Consider the following 17448-nt stretch of genomic DNA (forward strand, 5'->3'; position numbering starts at 1 on the left):
CTTGATTAACTGACATATGATATATTTCAGTACACAGAGCAATTTAAACTTATATAAGAACATTTGTATCCAATATTTAAACATTTAAGATTAGCCATATTTGATACAGAAATTTAAAAACTATTTTGTTGGCAAATCGTTACCAAGCATCCAAAAATAGGAAATACTAGTCACTTATTCAGGGGCCACGATGTTCCTTAGCATTCCTTGATGTCCCTTCCTTGCTGCAGTCTGCCATTGCAATGCTTTTCCAAGAAAACCCATAAAAATGCAACATTCTCCCTTTATGGGACCCAAAACTCTACCCAGGATTAAAGATGGGCAAAGTGATTTAGATGATGAAAGTACCCTCCACATGAAGCTTTGCCCATTCCTTGACTTGGAGCAGAACCATCTCTTTGGAAGGTCCTCAATGTTCATTTAACATAGTCTCCCCATTGTTCTTTTCATTTATGCAGATCACTGCATTTCCAGCTTCCCATCTAACATGTAATAATGTTAGCTATTGAACTAGTAACACCCATTGGAGAGCCCCCTTTCTGAGAGAGCTAACTGACAAACAGTTTCTGAATACATACAGAACATCTGAGTCACTGATATTTCAGTATTATCATTCAGTAAATCATCTCTGTGTCTTACCAAGATCTACCACTCCAACATCTACCCACAGATTAGCACAGAAAGCTCCGAGCAGAAATCCAAGTGTTGGCCCAACCATTCCACATGATCTTATGGTACCTGTAAGAGAAGGAAGATATCATGATATAGTAAGTAATATACTTTATACAGAAAAACAACAGTCAAAAAATGCATATAGTGCATGAGAATTTCTAATTATATGTTTTAGAAACTTCGCTTTATATTTTAAGGCTCTGATCCTGCCTGTTACAATATTCAGGCAGATTCCTTCACCCACATGGAGCCCAACAGAAGTCAATGTGGTTTTGTATGGGCTAAAACATATTATACCTGGTAGGATCAGGGTCAAGAGACAATATGGAAAAAGAGTGTATTATAGTGATTTTAATCTAAAAATATTTTTTCTTTCAGCTCTATGTGACTGTATCATTCAGTTAATGAACATTACTAAGAAGCATATAGTTTTATAACTATTGCAGGGATCACAACTGTGGTTGCAACTGCAGGTCACAAGCAGTTTACATGACTGTGGAATGCATGACTTTCCTGTACCGTATACTCAAATAAGCCCTGAATTTAACTTTAAGGAGAGGTATTTCCTTTGCCTCACCTGCTTAAAGTTAAGCATGTGCTTACACACTTTCTTCATTCAGAGCCAAAGTACAGTGATAAGTAGTAGTGCAGGTTAATAAGTAGAAATTTAGATAGGTTACTCTGAAAAGGTCAATTAGTCAAAAGGCTGAATTAATATGCCCGTGTTTAAGTGTAGTTCAGTATAAAAATGTCTACAAAATACAAGTGAATGAGAAAATTAGCAAACCAACAAAAAAGCTATGTTAATATTTATTTATACAGCTCCAAAAGTAGGCTAGTAGAGAAACAAGAAGACAAGAGGGAAAATCCTGGCTCTATTGAAGTCAGTGGGAGTTTTGCTATTGACTTCACTGGGGCCAGCATTTCACCCAAGGTCTTTGCTTATGAACTAAACAGACATCAGAGATGAAGGAGAGGGATGAGATGCAACAAGAAGCAAATAAATGAGCAGTAAAGTTTAGTACAAACTGGTCAGGCCCATACTGCATTTTGTTACAAGGTTTTATAGTCTAATTTGTGAAATGCAGCGCAATTTGATTTTATTTATCACTACATGTCATGGCTATACAGAAAACAACAATAAAAAAATAAAAAGTTCCAAAAAGCTAATTCCTACATGGAGGGCAGCATTTCCCTTTCACTTGTGCTGATCTGTGGAGTTTTTAGTTGTAAGGAACAAAATGGGGGTAAAATTGTCAAAAGGGCCTAAGGGTTAGATTCAAACAGATATTGTAATGCTCAGTGTTACCATGCCAGGCTCCTAGGTGCCCTGCTGTCCAGTGGAATCTCTGCCCTGAGTTAGATGCTCAAGCTCCCCATGCATTGTTCATGGAGAGTAAGTCATCTAAAGAAGGGATTATCAGAAGCCAGCAAACTGAGTGGGAAGCTGCCTAAATTAGCCAAGAGTGAATGCAAAGGAAAGGTGCAGGGCTTAGGCCCAGATCCTCAGAGGTATTTAAGCACCTAAGGTATGTGCTTCCCTCCACTCCAAATTCTCAGATGTGACCCCTCTCCTAGAGTTAGGCACCTAAGCCAGATCAGCCCTTTCTCATGGAGAACAAGAGACAGACTCACCCCATAAGAGCCAGTAGCCTAGTGGTTAGGGCACTCCCCTGAAATGTGGGAAACCAGAGTTCAAGTCAAGCAGAATAGGAATTCAAACCTTGGTCTATTGCATCCCACCTGAGTGCCCCAATCACTGGACTACTGAGTATCCTGGAGACATATACCCACACAGCTATCTTTTGTGTGGGGCCCGAGCTTGAAAGTGTGCTCTGAGAACATCTCCAGGATTGGACCCCGCTGACAAGAAGGCAAGGGAACACATAGTTTGAAAAGAGAATCTTGCTTTGGGGCTGCCGATGCTTTCACTCACTTGTGCTACAGCTCTGAACAGCTTGTTAGCGGTGGGGTGGCATCAGGACTTAGGCAGCTTTGTGCATGCCTGCTAGTGGAAGCTTAGGAGCCTACAGGGTCAGGTGGCAGCTGAGTCATAGGTGCCAACTCCATGTGAGCTCCAGGGTTGGGGCACCCCTGGGGAAAAAATGGTGGGCGCTGGGCACCCACTGGCAGCCCCCTCCATCAGCACCTCCCCCTCCCTCCCTGCACCTCAATCAGCTGTTTCACGGCATGCAGGAGGTTGGGTGGAGGAGCGAGGACGTGGCACGCTCGGGAGAGGGGGCGGAACAGGGCGGGAAGAGGTGGGGTGGGGGAGGAGCGGGGGTGTGGCCGTGAGGGAAGGGGTGGAGTAGGGGCAGGGCCTGGGGCAGAGCCAGGGGTCGAGCACCCCCTGGCACAATGGAAAGTCGGCGCCTGTGAGCTGAGTGGTGTTTCTGAGAATGTCAATGGCACCTAAATGTTGGACATAAGTGCCTAAAGAGGCAGTTAGACACCTAGGCACCTGTGTGAATCCAAGTGACATGGGCACCTCAGTCCCGTTAATTTTCAGCAGGACACAGATGCCTAAATCACTTAGGAATTTTTGAAATTTTTAATCCTGGAAGAGATTTCTCTGACTTTATTTTGTTGTTTTCAATGGGAGGAAATAATCTCTTACTGGGTGACAGTTGGAGCCAGTTATGATTGGATTGACCACCCTTGAAATCTACATTAATATGCCTAATACAACTTCTTTTACCCTTTCATGTGAAGATTCTTTCTCTATATATTTTGTAATTTGAGAAGCTCCTTATTTTACAGATCTCACTACAGTGACTGCTCAGCAAATGACCAGCGGCTTCTACAATGGAGCCTCACACTATGATCCCACTGTGTGGACTTTATTCTCCACTGCATTACATCTGCTTTCACTCAGTCCACTTCACTGTAGAACCTGAAGTAACACAGTGGGGAAATCGGGATGAAATCTTGGCTCCACTGAGTCAATAGCAAACCTCTCTGACTTCAATGGAGCCAAATTTCATCCTTTATATTTATTTATTTATGTCAGTTTTACTAATCTGCAGTAAGACAGCTCCCATTCAAAGTGCTGTGCACTCCTGACAGTCTTCTAAAAATACACTAGTAAGTGAACAGACCTAGCAGTATATTATCTGTCTTCAAAGTTTTACTGTGTAATTCTTGAACAAACATCAAACCATCAGCCAGACTTTGAAACAAGCATACAACAATTTTCCATGTTTGTAGAGAGATTTATACCTATGTTTCACATCTGCATATGTTTTATATCTTTTAAAATATATTGAGTGCCAATCTGATCTCCCCTGTAAATCAAGAACCACTCTACTGAAGCAAGTATTGTTATACTGGTGTGCAACAGGTATAAGAGAGATCAAAATAAGTTCATTTGTGACATTTTCTTGTCATGTTCCTCAAAAGCTTGTCTCTTTCACCAACAGAAGTTGGTCCAATAAAAGATACCACCTCACCCACCTTGTCTCATTATTTACTCTGTAATTTTTGAACAGCTATAACCACAGCCAATAAATTGTGCACACTTACATGTAGAGGGTCAGTTCCTCAACTGTTGTAAATCAGTGTAGCGCTATCTGGCCCATATATTGTTTAATAAATATCACATATAATCAGTTTTAACACCTGAAACACATCTTGGCTATTGGTTTCAAGGGAAGCAGGATTAGACCCCTAATGCCATATTAAATCTTTCTGTAGAATTTTCATTCAGCAGCCTCTACTCTGCAGAGGAAACACAGGGAAATGTGGTACACCTGATGAAAAACTGCCAATGACTCCTCTTGCAGAATGCTAAATGTAATGGCTGGCTAAACCAATTAATTGTACTAATACCCAATTACAATTAAACTCATTAATTTATAAGCATGTTGTTTGCTGAGAATCAATTGAAGGCTTAGTGCTCAGTAGAGCTAAAAAGTGAGCAGTAAACCAGAACAGCCAGACAATCATATTAGAAAGGATTACAGGGAAAGTCTGACAAAGTAACCAGAACAAAGCAAGGCATTCAGATTCTGATTCCTCTTCCTCACCCCATCTGCATACAACTAAATAATAATGGATGAGATTCTTATACCCTGAGTTATTTTGAATAATACCTTACTCCACAGGAGCTCCCATTAAAGTCAATGGGCCTGTTTATGGAATCAGGTTCTACTCATTATGAATAAGGGTGAATCATCGTCAGGCCCATGGTGATTAGCTATTTTAATTACATAGCTTAAAGGTTGTAATGAAACCAGAGCATTAATAAAATAGGAAAATTCACCTATGCCGTGATGCCCACAAAACACATGACAGTGGCTTAGCGTCTGTGACTGCTACTATCATAGCGCTCTCGCTGTTACTGTGTGCTCCCTCTCTCTGTCTCTGTTGTAACCACCTGTGGTCTCTCATCACATACGGCTAGATCCTGCAAATGAACCTACATGAGGAGATCCCTGAGCCTGCGTGGAGCCCCACTGACTTCTGTGGGGCTCAGCACAGGTGTAGCAGAGTGCTTTGAATTGCAGGATCAGGGCCTTAAGTCCCAATCCTGCACAAATTAAAACACATACTTAATTGTGTGCACCATGAGGAGTTTGATGGGGTCAATAGGGCTATTCATAGTGCATAAAGTTAACCATGTGTATATATCTTTGCAGGACCAGGACCTTGGCTTGTAAGCTCTTTAGGACAGAAACCCACCTCCCCCAATCTCTTGTCTTTTCATGATTCATGCCTACATTGCTTAACACAATGTAGCTATAATCTTTGACTATGGAGCTGCCACAATACAAATATGTAGTAATAATAATAATAATATTTAGTACTTATATATGAGTAAAGGAAATGGCATAAACCTGACTCTTCTATTTTTCAGATAAGTTACAACTGAATCATTAGTTATTACATATAGCGAATGCCATTAAAAACTGGACATTTACATAAGAACATAAGAACATAAGAAAGGCCGTACTGGGTCAGACCAAAGGTCCATCTAGCCCAGTATCTGTCTACCGACAGTGGCCAATGCCAGGTGCCCCAGAGGGAGTGAACCTAACAGGCAATGATCCAGTGATCTCTCTCCTGCCATCCATCTCCATCCTCTGACGAACAGAGGCTATTCTTACCCATCCTGGCTAATAGCCATTTATGGACTTAGCCACCATGAATTTATCCAGTCCCCTTTTAAACATTGTTATAGTCCTAGCCTTCACAACCTCCTCAGGTAAGGAGTTCCACAAGTTGACTGTGCGCTGCGTGAAGAAGAACTTCCTTTTATTTGTTTTAAACCTGCTGCCTATTAATTTCATTTGGTGACCCCTAGTTCTTGTATTATGGGAATAAGTAAATAACTTTTCCTTATCCACTTTCTCAACATCACTCATGATTTTATATACCTCTATCATGTCCCCCCTTAGTCTTCTCTTTTCCAAACTGAAGAGTCCTAGCCTCTTTAATCTTTCCTCATATGGGACCCTCTCTAAACCCTTAATCATTTTAGTTGCTCTTTTCTGAACCTTTTCTAGTGCTAGAATATCTTTTTTGAGGTGAGGAGACCACATCTGTACACAGTATTCGAGATGTGGGCGAACCATGGATTTATATAAGGGCAATAATATATTCTCAGTCTTATTCTCTATCCCCTTTTTAATGATTCCTAACATCCTGTTTGCTTTTTTGACCGCCTCTGCACACTGCGTGGACATCTTTAGAGAACTATCCACGATGACGCCAAGATCTTTTTCCTGACTCGTTGTAGCTAAATTAGCCCCCATCATGTTGTATGTATAGTTGGGGTTATTTTTTCCAATGTGCATTACTTTACATTTATCCACATTAAATTTCATTTGCCATTTTGTTGCCCAATCACTTAGTTTTGTGAGATCTTTTTGAAGTTCTTCACAATCTGCTTTGGTCTTAACTATCTTGAGTAGTTTAGTATCATCTGCAAACTTTGCCACCTCACTGTTTACCCCTTTCTCCAGATCATTTATGAATAAATTGAATAGGATAGGTCCTAGGACTGACCCTTGGGGAACACCACTAGTTACCCCTCTCCATTCTGAGAATTTACCATTAATTCCTACCCTTTGTTCCCTGTCCTTTAACCAGTTCTCAATCCATGAAAGGACCTTCCCTTTTATCCCATGACAGCTTAATTTACGTAAGAGCCTTTGGTGAGGGACCTTGTCAAAGGCTTTCTGGAAATCTAAGTACACTATGTCCACCGGATCCCCCTTGTCCACATGTTTGTTGACCCCTTCAAAGAACTCTAATAGATTAGTAAGACACGATTTCCTTTACAGAAACCATGTTGACTATTGCTCAAGAGTTTATGTTTTTCTATGTGTCTGACAATTTTGTTCTTTACTATTGTTTCAACTAATTTGCCCGGTACCGACGTTAGACTTACCGGTCTGTAATTGCCAGGATCACCCCTAGAGCCCTTTTTAAATATTGGCGTTACATTAGCTAACTTCCAGTCATTGGGTACCGAAGCCGATTTAAAGGACAGGTTACAAACCTTAGTTAATAGTTCCGCAACTTCACATTTGAGTTCTTTCAGAACTCTTGGGTGAATGCCATCTGGTCCCGGTGACTTGTTAATGTTGAGTTTATCAATTAATACCAAAACCTCCTCTAGTGATACTTCAATCTGTGACAGTTCCTCAGATTTGTCACCTACAAAAGCCAGCTCAGGTTTGGGAATCTCCCTAACATCCTCAGCCGTGAAGACTGAAGCAAAGAATCCATTTAGTTTCTCCGCAATGACTTTATCATCTTTAAGCGCTCCTTTTGTATTTTCATCGTCAAGGGGCCCCACTGGTTGTTTAGCAGGCTTCCTGCTTCTGATGTACTTAAAAAACATTTTGTTATTACCTTTGGAGTTTTTGGCTAGCCGTTCTTCAAACTCCTCTTTGGCTTTTCTTATTACACTCTTGCACTTAAGTTGGCAGTGTTTGTGCTCCTTTCTATTTGCCTCACTAGGATTTGACTTCCACTTTTTAAAGGAAGTCTTTTTATCTCTCACTGCTTCTTTTACATGGTTGTTAAGCCACGGTGGCTCTTTTTTAGTTCTTTTACTGTTTTTCTGGGACATTTACTCCCAGAAGCAATGACAATTTATACCAGCTGTCCTATAGACTTCAATGAGACTGCCTATACCAGCAAAGTTATGCACCTGCTTAAGTGTTTTCAGGATTGGGGTCATAGTATTTAAATTCACTGACCTGCCTCTTGTTCTAAGTATGCAGAAATCATAAAAATTGCAGTGAAGGTCCATTTTTACAATGGCGCCTAATGTATTAGAGTTTTACTGATTTTTTTTTAAATGAATGAATGGAAACAAACAAATTCCATCTGATATATCCAAATGTGTTGGATTCCTAGTTCAGTAATCCTGCAAACACTAGGCATATGAATAATTATACTCACTTGAGTAGTGCCACTGAAATCACATGAATAAAGCTGTTATGTGTATAAACATTTGCAGAATCAGAACTTCAGTCAAGATTGTGCTGCTTTCATTTATTTTAAAGCTACACTATACAGATTCAAACACTAATAATTCTGTCCTCTTGGACTCCCTTGTGGCAAAGTCCTATGAAATGGAATGGGATGAATCCAGTAGGGTTCTGTGGAATTCATTAGAGAATGATCTCCTATCTATGGCTTTAAAAAAAAAAATCTTATAGAATTCTATGGCAGGGATATAATTTTCTATTGAATTCTATTGGATGGTTAAAAAGCTACAGAAAGGCTTTCATTTTTCATTAAATTCTATAACACTTCAGATGTTGTTATAATTATTTATAATTTGTATTACTGTAGCACCGAAAGGCTCCAATGGCGATCAGAGCTACATTGTTCTAGGCACAGTGTACAAACACATCTTAAGAGACTACCCCTATCCCAAAGAACTTACACTCTAATGAGGGCTTGTCTCCAGTTACTGGTGGATTAATGCTGCAGCGATTGATCCACCGCAGGTCGATTTAGCGGGTCTAGTGAAGACCCACTAAATCGACTGCAGATCACTCTCCTGTCAACTCCGGTACTCCACCAGAACCAGAAGAGGGGAGTCGATGGGAAAGCGTCTTCTGTCAACATAGCGTAGTGTGAACCCCATGGTAAGTAGATCTAATCTACGTCGATTTGCATTATGCTACTAATGTAACTCAAATTGTGTAGCTTAGATCGTAGTGTAGACCTGCCCTTAGTAGACAAGCCAGACAAAGGCGGGCAAGTGGAAATGTGAGCACACAGAGGTGAAGTTACTTGACCAAGGTCACACACACAGATTTGTGGTCAAAATTCAATGATAGCTTTGAGTGGAATTTTTTCCATTATAGGACGATACTTATTAGGCATTAATATGGCATGGACGAGTCTTGCTCATCAGATATGCAGAAGAGTATTGGAATGAGATACTGGAATCAATACGTGGAATTTACATCCTGCAGGAAATCCAATATTTCAGCATTTGGTTTAATCCCAAATTGGGATGAAATGTCGAAGTATCAAAACTTTTAATGGAATGAAAAGTTATGAAAATTTTCAACTCGGAAATGTTGAAATGAAACATTTCAGGATTCCCAAATCAAAAATTTTGTTTCAGTTAATTGACCCAAAAGAAAATGTTTAGTTTCAGGTTGAGTCATTATTAGTCTCTGAGTCTGTCTGAGCTGCCAGAGTGCCTCAAGGACATTGTAGTTGCAGGTCCCACATGCCCCTAAGGGACCTGCTCCTACATTTCCCTGATGCACCATGGTCCTTCCCTGTGGCTGCGTGATTAGTGGGACTTTTGGACCAGTCCTAATTTGAAAGTTCTGAGGTGATCATGAATATCTTGGTAAACTGAAGTAAGGAATTAGTGGCTTTTTACAGCCCCATTCTGTATATTCCACATCTTTCTATCTATAATTTTTATTTCCTCATCCCCAAGTGAAGACTGTTTTCAGTGGCTTTAGGTGAAGTATCATCTAGTAAATTCTTCCTGAGATTAGTATATTATATTGATATTTCCATGGCCAGTTTATGCGCCATCAAATTTATTCTGGGCAATTGCTTAGCCATGCATCAGTTACACATGAGTTTGGTATAATAGTTCAAGGTACTAAACTGGTTATGAATGAGTTGGGAGTCTTTCTCCCCTGGTCAACAAGCGATCCTGCTTCCAAAGAAATGCCCATTGATTGGAAATGACATCCTGGCAGCTGGTTGAATATGTCCCTCCCTGACACTTGTGACTTTACATCAGTTGTGCTAGGTGTCAAAACTCAAAGTGCCAGCTGCAAGTTTTCTGAAAGCTTTTAATAAAATGTTTAAAGTATTATTATTAAAGTGAATTATTTGGGGAAGGGTGGTTAGGAAGAATTTGTTCTCTAAAGCAATGACAGTCTGTGGGTCTAGAGACGCACATGGCTCTTCATGGCCCCCATGTACCACTCGCAGGGTAAGTCTCTGATTATGCTCCACTTGTTCTGTCAGCCAACAAACTGAGCCATGTTGCAAGACACCCTGAGGGGGAGGAAAAGGTGCTATTTGGAACTCTTTTCCAAAGATAAGCATGGAACTTGCTCAGCATTCCACTCTTACTATTGTAAGGTGAGGAAAGAATACAGAATATTGAAAACTGAACACTGTTCTAGTTTTGATGCAGAAATGTTTAAAAGATTGATTTGGGAATTGATATTGTACATTAATTTATTACCTATGTAAAATGCTGAGTTTTCTTCTTTGGCAAAATCATCAACATATGACACCCCCAGTGGCATAATAGGTGCTTCACCAATTCCACGTAAAAGGTTTCCCATCAGTACAAAGATCCACAGATAGGAGCTTGCTGCTTTTTCACATCCTGTAGGCAATACATATTTACATTTTTGGAAACAGAGCTTTCAGAAGAACTTATTTTCAACAGAAATGAAATGGTGCCTTTTGAACAATGTGGAGAAAAAACACCCATAATAGATTTAGTTACTGTCTGTTTTCTTCACAATCTGCTATACCTTGTGGGGTCCATTTTGTAGCCAGCCATTCAAGAGAAAATCTTGGGTGTTCTGATGCAATATCATAATATTTTGACAGGATCCAGTGATACGATGAAAAATATCATTCGATTGCAAGGGGATGACATTTTGCTGGCCACAAAAATGTGGGGGGAGCAGTAATCTTGCAAGCAGGATGTCCCAATAACAGGCCTGATTGTGCAATGCTTACTCACATTGGTGAGCATTTACTCAGACAGGTCGTCTCACTGAAATCAAGGCACTTAAGTACGTGTTTAACTTTAGGCACCTACTTAAGTGCTTTGTTTAATCAGGACAATAGGTATGTTTTCTTTGGATATTCCACCTCATACGTTAGTGGAATTACAGAAGGTTGAATATGTATATAAATAACAAGAGATTAGAATCTGGATAATAGGAGTTCTACACTTAGCTCTTTCTATTTGCTCCTCAATATATATACATGGCTTCCATTAAATTTGGGGGATGGGATGGAGGGGAGGGGTGATTGGAGAACATGCTTCTTCTTAGTGGTTTTAATATTATACTTTCCAATAAAAAAATAATATATAAAATGAAGTTAACCAAGACCGAGTCCAATCACAGAGCTTTTGCTTACCAGAATTTTTCAACTCTCTAGTCATTTCCATAGCATCTAAAGTTGGATGATGTAAAGGTAATGCTAGAGAACATGCTGAGAAACTTGTAGAAGAATTGTCCTCTGTAAGTGGTATTCTTTCATAATCATAACTGGAAAATAATGGTGTAAGATGTAGCTGAAATATAAATGACTCATCTTTTACAAAAATTGTATATAAACTTGGTGCTCATGGAATTACTTTGTCTATTATATGAAGGCAGAGTTGATAGACAAATAGCTGTGGCTTGGGTGAGTCACAGCTTAGTGCTTCTCCAAAGAGAATTGATAGCTGTTGATGCACCTTCATATGGGACTGTAATGCTGTCCCCTTGCTAAGAGATGTGAATGGTTGCACATCCCTTAAGCCAACCCTGGTCACAGGAATTTTAAATTCAGTTGTGACCACTCACATTCCAGTGTCTGGTGTGGCTGCACATTCAAATAGCTGTATGTTTTTATCTGGAGACTTCATTCAGAGGAGTCAAGAAGAGACTACCAGATGTTGTTGGTGTTCAGTAGTGTTCAGGGTTTCCACATACTGAAAGCCATGTTGTTATTTTTACAGCATCTGGGATTTAGTATAGTACAGTGGCAGCTTCTAATAATGTGATGAAAGACAATATGGTCCATGGCTTGTTGCTACCCTCCCTCTGGATATTACATTTGCATTGTGGGGAAAGGTTTATCTTTCAAAGCTCTACTGAGAGCATGGATTAAATCAATACACCACTCACTGGGCAGTGCCATGCAATTCTCAGAGACTGCTGGCCCTCTACAATTCCACAAGCAGAGTAGAGATTGGGGCCTTTTCTGCTCTGTGGTCCACATAGCCCCACCCAATATCCCTACTCAATCTTTCTTTTATGGTAGTTCCTCCCTGGCTAGCCCTGTTCTGGGAAGAAACAAGCCTCTCTCCCTTTGGCATGTTGGGGAGGAACTGCTTTCCATTATGTCATTCCTTCAGTGCCCTGGTTGTAATATATGGCAGTTGTGGGGATGGGAAAGGGGCAGTGCCTCATACAGCACCCAGAAATTAGTTCTTTCTGGCAGCTGTGTATGGTGACCATTGAAAAAGAGGACTGTTCCATCAGGATCTGTTGGCTAGTTCTAGATCCAAATAACATTCTCTGAACATGGAGTTCTGGCTGCCCCTGTACCATAGAACCAGGCAGGCTCAGAATAGGGCCTTCAGTAAGTCAGAGAGTCAATGAATGCTAAAATATCATGCCCTACCCTGCTACTGAAACCATCCAATCTTTGGGGGAAACTTTAATTTGTCAAACCAGATCTTCAGCTTTTATCTCAAGTGTACTGAAGAAAATATGCTTCAGAAGTTGGAGTCTAAATGGTGCATAATGTAATAATCAGCCATATTTACCGTCCCATTAGGAAATGAGGCATCACTGATAAAAATGTTCCAAATGACATGATGAGACATCCAGCAGCAATTACTTTGGGCCGGTGAACCTTGGACCCAAGATAGCTCACCAGTATCATCACCATTAAGTTACCTGAAGAGATATAAGCAAAGCTCCTATGAGAATAGCTGCTTTTAAACAAACTGTCCATTAAAATGCTCATCCTTTTTGCTTCCAAAGGGAAAGATACATACCTATCTCAAAGCTGCCATCAATGATGCCAACAACTGACGATGAAATTTCAAATCTCCTTTCAATTTGAGTTGACATACTCTTCATGTAGCTTCCAGAAAATCCTTTGGCAAAAAAGGAGAATGCTAGTGCCCCAAGAAATATCTGAAGAAAAGGAAATTGAGTTGATTAAGAACCATCTTCCCTCAGTGATTGGATGGCTCAGGGGATTGGGAACGAAATACAGACACTAAATGTGTTGTTTGGGTAAAACCTCCTTTCAGTTCTTTTCCTTCAGTCAACAGAGTTTACTTTATAATTAGGCTGGCCTTCAAACTCTCATGCTTTGCAATGAAATATGTTGAGCTTCAGCTCCACTGTTTCTATGTGCAATCTTTGAAGGGCTGCTAGCCACAGGGGGGAATGCATTCCCTGCCTACATTTTAGTCTTTGCTCTTGCTTTTCCTGGCAAGGGTTTTCTGTGTAAAGCTATTTAAATACAATAATAATAATTAATGTAGCCATAGTTACTGTTATTATTACCACTCTGTATATTTCTAATGCACTCATTTCCAAGATTCAGCCTGATCCAAAGCCCACTGAAAACTTCCATTGACTTCATTGGGCTTGGGCTCAGACCATAAAGCAGTAACATTTCCTGAACTTTAATAAATAGTGTGAAGTACTAGCACACTGAACTCAGTGAATATTGATAAAACATCAAACCACAGTTTTCAATGCTTTTTAGCAATTAAAGGTTGAGCTGCGGTCTTTATACCTTTAACTTAGAAAAATAAGGATACATTCTCTTGACAGGAAGTGGTCCAATACTTCTGTCCAGGAAAGGTGGATTGTCTTTAGATTGGTCAGGAATCATTCTTGTTTCCATGGTGTTGCTCTTCTAGATTGGATATATAAGTCTTCCTGTTTGGAAAAAAGTGAGAGTTATTATTTATATGGCAATCACATAATATCTGTTCAATATCTTCATCAATGATTTAGATAATGGCATAGAGAGTTCACTTATAAAGTTTGCGGATGATACCAAGCTGTGAGGGGTTGCAAGTGCTTTGGAGGATAGGATTAAAATTCAAAATGATCTGGACAAACTGGAGAAATGGTCTGAAGTAAATATGATGAAATTCAATAAGGACAGATGCAAAAAACTCCACTTAGGAAAGAACGATCAATTGCACACATACAAAATGGGAAATGACTGCCTAGGAAGGAGTACTGCGGAAAGGGATCTGGAGGTCATAGTGGATCATAAGATAAATATGAGTCAACAGTGTAACACTGTTGCAAAAAAGGCAAACATCTTTTTGAGATATATATTAGCAGGAGTGTTATAGGCAAGACACAAGAAGTAATTCTTCCACTCTCCTCTGCCCTGATTAGGCCTCAACTGGAGTATTGTGGCCAGTTCTGCATGCCACCTTTCAGGAAAGATATGAACAATTGGAGAAAGTCCAGAGAAGAGCAATAACAATGATTAAAGATCTAGGAAACATGACCTATGAGGGAAGATTGAAAAAATTGGGTTTGTTTAGTCTGGAGAAGAGAAGACTGAGGGGGGACATGATAACAGTTTTCAAGTACATGAAAGGTTGTTACAAGGAGGAGGGAGGTAAATTGTTCTCGTTAACCTCTTAGGATAGGACAAGAAGCAATGGGCTTAAATTCAGCAAGGGAGGTTTAGGTTGGACATTAGGAAAAATGTCCTAACTGGCAGGGTAGTTAAGCACTGGAATAAATTTCCTAGGGAGGTTGCGGAATCTCCATCATTGGAGATTTTTAAGAGCAGGTTAGACAAACACCTGTCAGGGATGGTCTAGATAATACTTAGTCCTGCCATTAGTGCAGAGGACAGACTAGATGACCTCTTGAGGTCCCTTTCAGTCCTACGATTCTATGATTCTATTATTAAAAGCATGCATGGTGCTTTATAGACAAGTAAGATGACACTACCCTGCCACCAAATGTTTACTAGAGCTGTTCAGAGAAACTTCTAACCATATTCTGTCGAAATATGAAATTCCATTGAAATCAAACTACTTCAATTTGGGAAGAAGACTGAAAAAAAGATCCAACCATGTCATAATGTCCTGTTTCAACATTTTTGGAACAAAATGTTTTGATTTTTATATTAGTTTTCTTTTTAAAAAAAAAATTATATTATTTTATGTATCATGATATAATAAAAAATAAAAACCAACAAAACTGAAACAAAACATTTTTATTTTGTTGAAATGAAATGTTTCAATTGATCCAAAACTTTTGGGGAACTGGGGTGCGGGGAATTTTTTTTTGCAGAGAATTTGAAAATTTTCAGTTTTTGTTCCAATTCAGAAAATAGCAAATTTCAAAATCTGAAAGTCCTTCATAAATGGAACTTTTGTCCTCAGCACAGCTGTAGTATATACAGATTAAAGGCATTATCCTGCAAAAATGTATGCACATGATGAATACTAGTCTATTAACTTCAGTGGCACTATCTGTGTGAGTAAAATTACTCACAGGCATAAGTGTTTGCAGGATCAGGCCCAAAATTAGACAGATAATTATAAACAATGGCAGAGGTGGAAAGGAGACAATAAAACAAGGGGCACTGATATCTCAGTCATAAAATACCATAGTGAAAGATGCCTAAACTAGATTGAAAAAGAGCACACTGCTATTCAAGGAGTATTTTTCACAATATGTTTCATGTGAGGCTAATACCTGGAAGCCTATTTTAATGTTGCTGTAAAACCTTTTTTTTTAAAGACTCAGATAGAAGGGTGCTCTTCACCAAATGGGATGGTCTGAGCTACCCAAATCAGGGGAAACTACAGTGAACCTGAAAGGAAATGCTGACCCAAAATCACAGAATCATAGGGTTTGACAGGGCTGGCTTTACCATGAGGCGAACTGAGGCAGCTGCCTCAGATGACAGACTGTGGGGGGGTACCACTAGGACCCAGAGTGTAGAAAACTGTCTCTGCTGCTGGTGCATATGTAGTCTCTCTGCTTTAGATACACAGAGATGGTGGAGTGCTGTGCTGGAGGAAGGAGGGCACAAGAGACATAACAGGCAGACAGGAGAAAAGGTGAGAGGGAATAACAGAAAGCAGCAGGAGCTGCAGGGGGAGAGAGGAGGAGGAGCCTCTTATGTACCTCTCTAGCATCCCCAGGAGCCTGGACTGATTAACACCAGCTTCTCAGGGAGCTTCCTGTTTCCTGCTGCTTCCCTGAACCCACTTGAGGAGAACAGGCAGTCAACTGAAGTAGTAGGAGCCAGTTAGGCCCTTAAGACGCTGATATTTTCCCTCACTCAGGCCCTGCTACCAGCCTGCTTATTTGTCCCCTTCAACTGAGTGTTGAGAGCTACTACAGCTGGCACATAACAGCAGTCATGAGTGAAAGAAGAAAACGCCCCTCTGGGGCAGCATTCAGAAAAAGAAAGCAAGCAAAGGAGGCTTTTCTATCTAAGCAGGAAGGAGCTCTCCTGAGATACATAGACACAAATGTTCACGGTGAGCCTTCTGGCCCCAATGATGATGTGAGTGGTGAGGAGATGCCTGATCTTCCAGTTAGTCAGAGTGAAGGTGATCTGGCAGCTACTGCAGCATCCATATCTCCATCTCAAATGGATGTAACCATGCACATTCCTGAAGAAAAGTGTAGATCAGAGAAGAGTGTGGTAGAGGCACAAGAAACAGCTGCTGCTGAGTTTAGTTCCTTAAGTCTAGATGATCCGGGACTGTGCACCGACTTGAGCAGTAGCCTGAGGGACTTCCTTGTACTGCATGGGCCACAGCAAGTGAAAAACTTCATGTTCCCCAAAGACAATGAAAATAGAAGTTTCCATCCAACACATTACTGGCGTGAAATCCCCAATGGTGACAAAGTGGAAAGGCCATGGCTTATGTACTCAAAAACCCAGAATGCTGCATACTGGTTTTGTTGAAAACTCTTCCAGTCTAATGTTCCAGCCACATTGGGTCCCACAGGAACAAAGGACTGAAAAAATCTAGCTAGAAATCTGGTATGCCATGAGAAGGCAGCAAATCACCAGAGAGTATTCCATAGGTGGAAAGAGCTTGAGATGAGACTAAAGTTAAAGGCCACCATACATGATCAGCATCCAGAGAAGATTGCATCAGAGTCTCTTTACTGGAAAAATGTTCTGAAAAGGCTCATTGAAAATGCTTGCTACCCAAAACCTAGCATTGCGTGGCACTTCAGATCAGCTGTATGTGCCAAACAATGGAAACTTCCTTAAAATTGTGGAGTTGATGGCTGAGTTTGATGCTGTACTCCAGGAGCATCTAAGGGCACGTCTTCACTACCCGCCGGATCGGCGGGTAGCAATCGATCTATTGGGGATCGACTTATCGTGTCTAGTGAAGACGCGATAAAATCGATCCCTGATGGCTCTGCCGTCGACTCCGGAAATCCACCGCGGCAAGAGGCAGAAGCGGAGTCGACGGCGACGCGGCAGCGGTCGACTCGCCGCCGTCCTCACAGCCAGGTAAGTCGACCTAAAATACGCAACTTCAGCTACGCTATTCACGTA

At 40.5% G+C, this 17448-nt stretch overlaps 1 protein-coding gene across 1 annotated transcript in view; it reads right to left on the minus strand.

Moving 5' to 3' along the window:
• LOC135875786 (solute carrier organic anion transporter family member 1C1-like) overlaps positions 1–13779 on the minus strand; it is a 31062-nt gene extending 17283 nt beyond the window's left edge. The window contains exons 1-6 of the mRNA XM_065400803.1: positions 13669–13779; positions 12914–13055; positions 12680–12812; positions 11281–11411; positions 10364–10510; positions 640–738 (exon numbers count right to left, since the gene is read on the minus strand). Of these exons, the coding sequence (XP_065256875.1) occupies positions 640–738; positions 10364–10510; positions 11281–11411; positions 12680–12812; positions 12914–13055; positions 13669–13779 (763 nt within the window). The remainder of the gene's footprint in view (positions 1–639; positions 739–10363; positions 10511–11280; positions 11412–12679; positions 12813–12913; positions 13056–13668) is intronic.
• Between the last annotated feature and the right edge of the window lie 3669 nt (positions 13780–17448).

This window comes from Emys orbicularis, chromosome 1, assembly GCF_028017835.1.
Source record: "Emys orbicularis isolate rEmyOrb1 chromosome 1, rEmyOrb1.hap1, whole genome shotgun sequence".
NCBI lineage: Eukaryota > Metazoa > Chordata > Testudines > Emydidae > Emys > Emys orbicularis.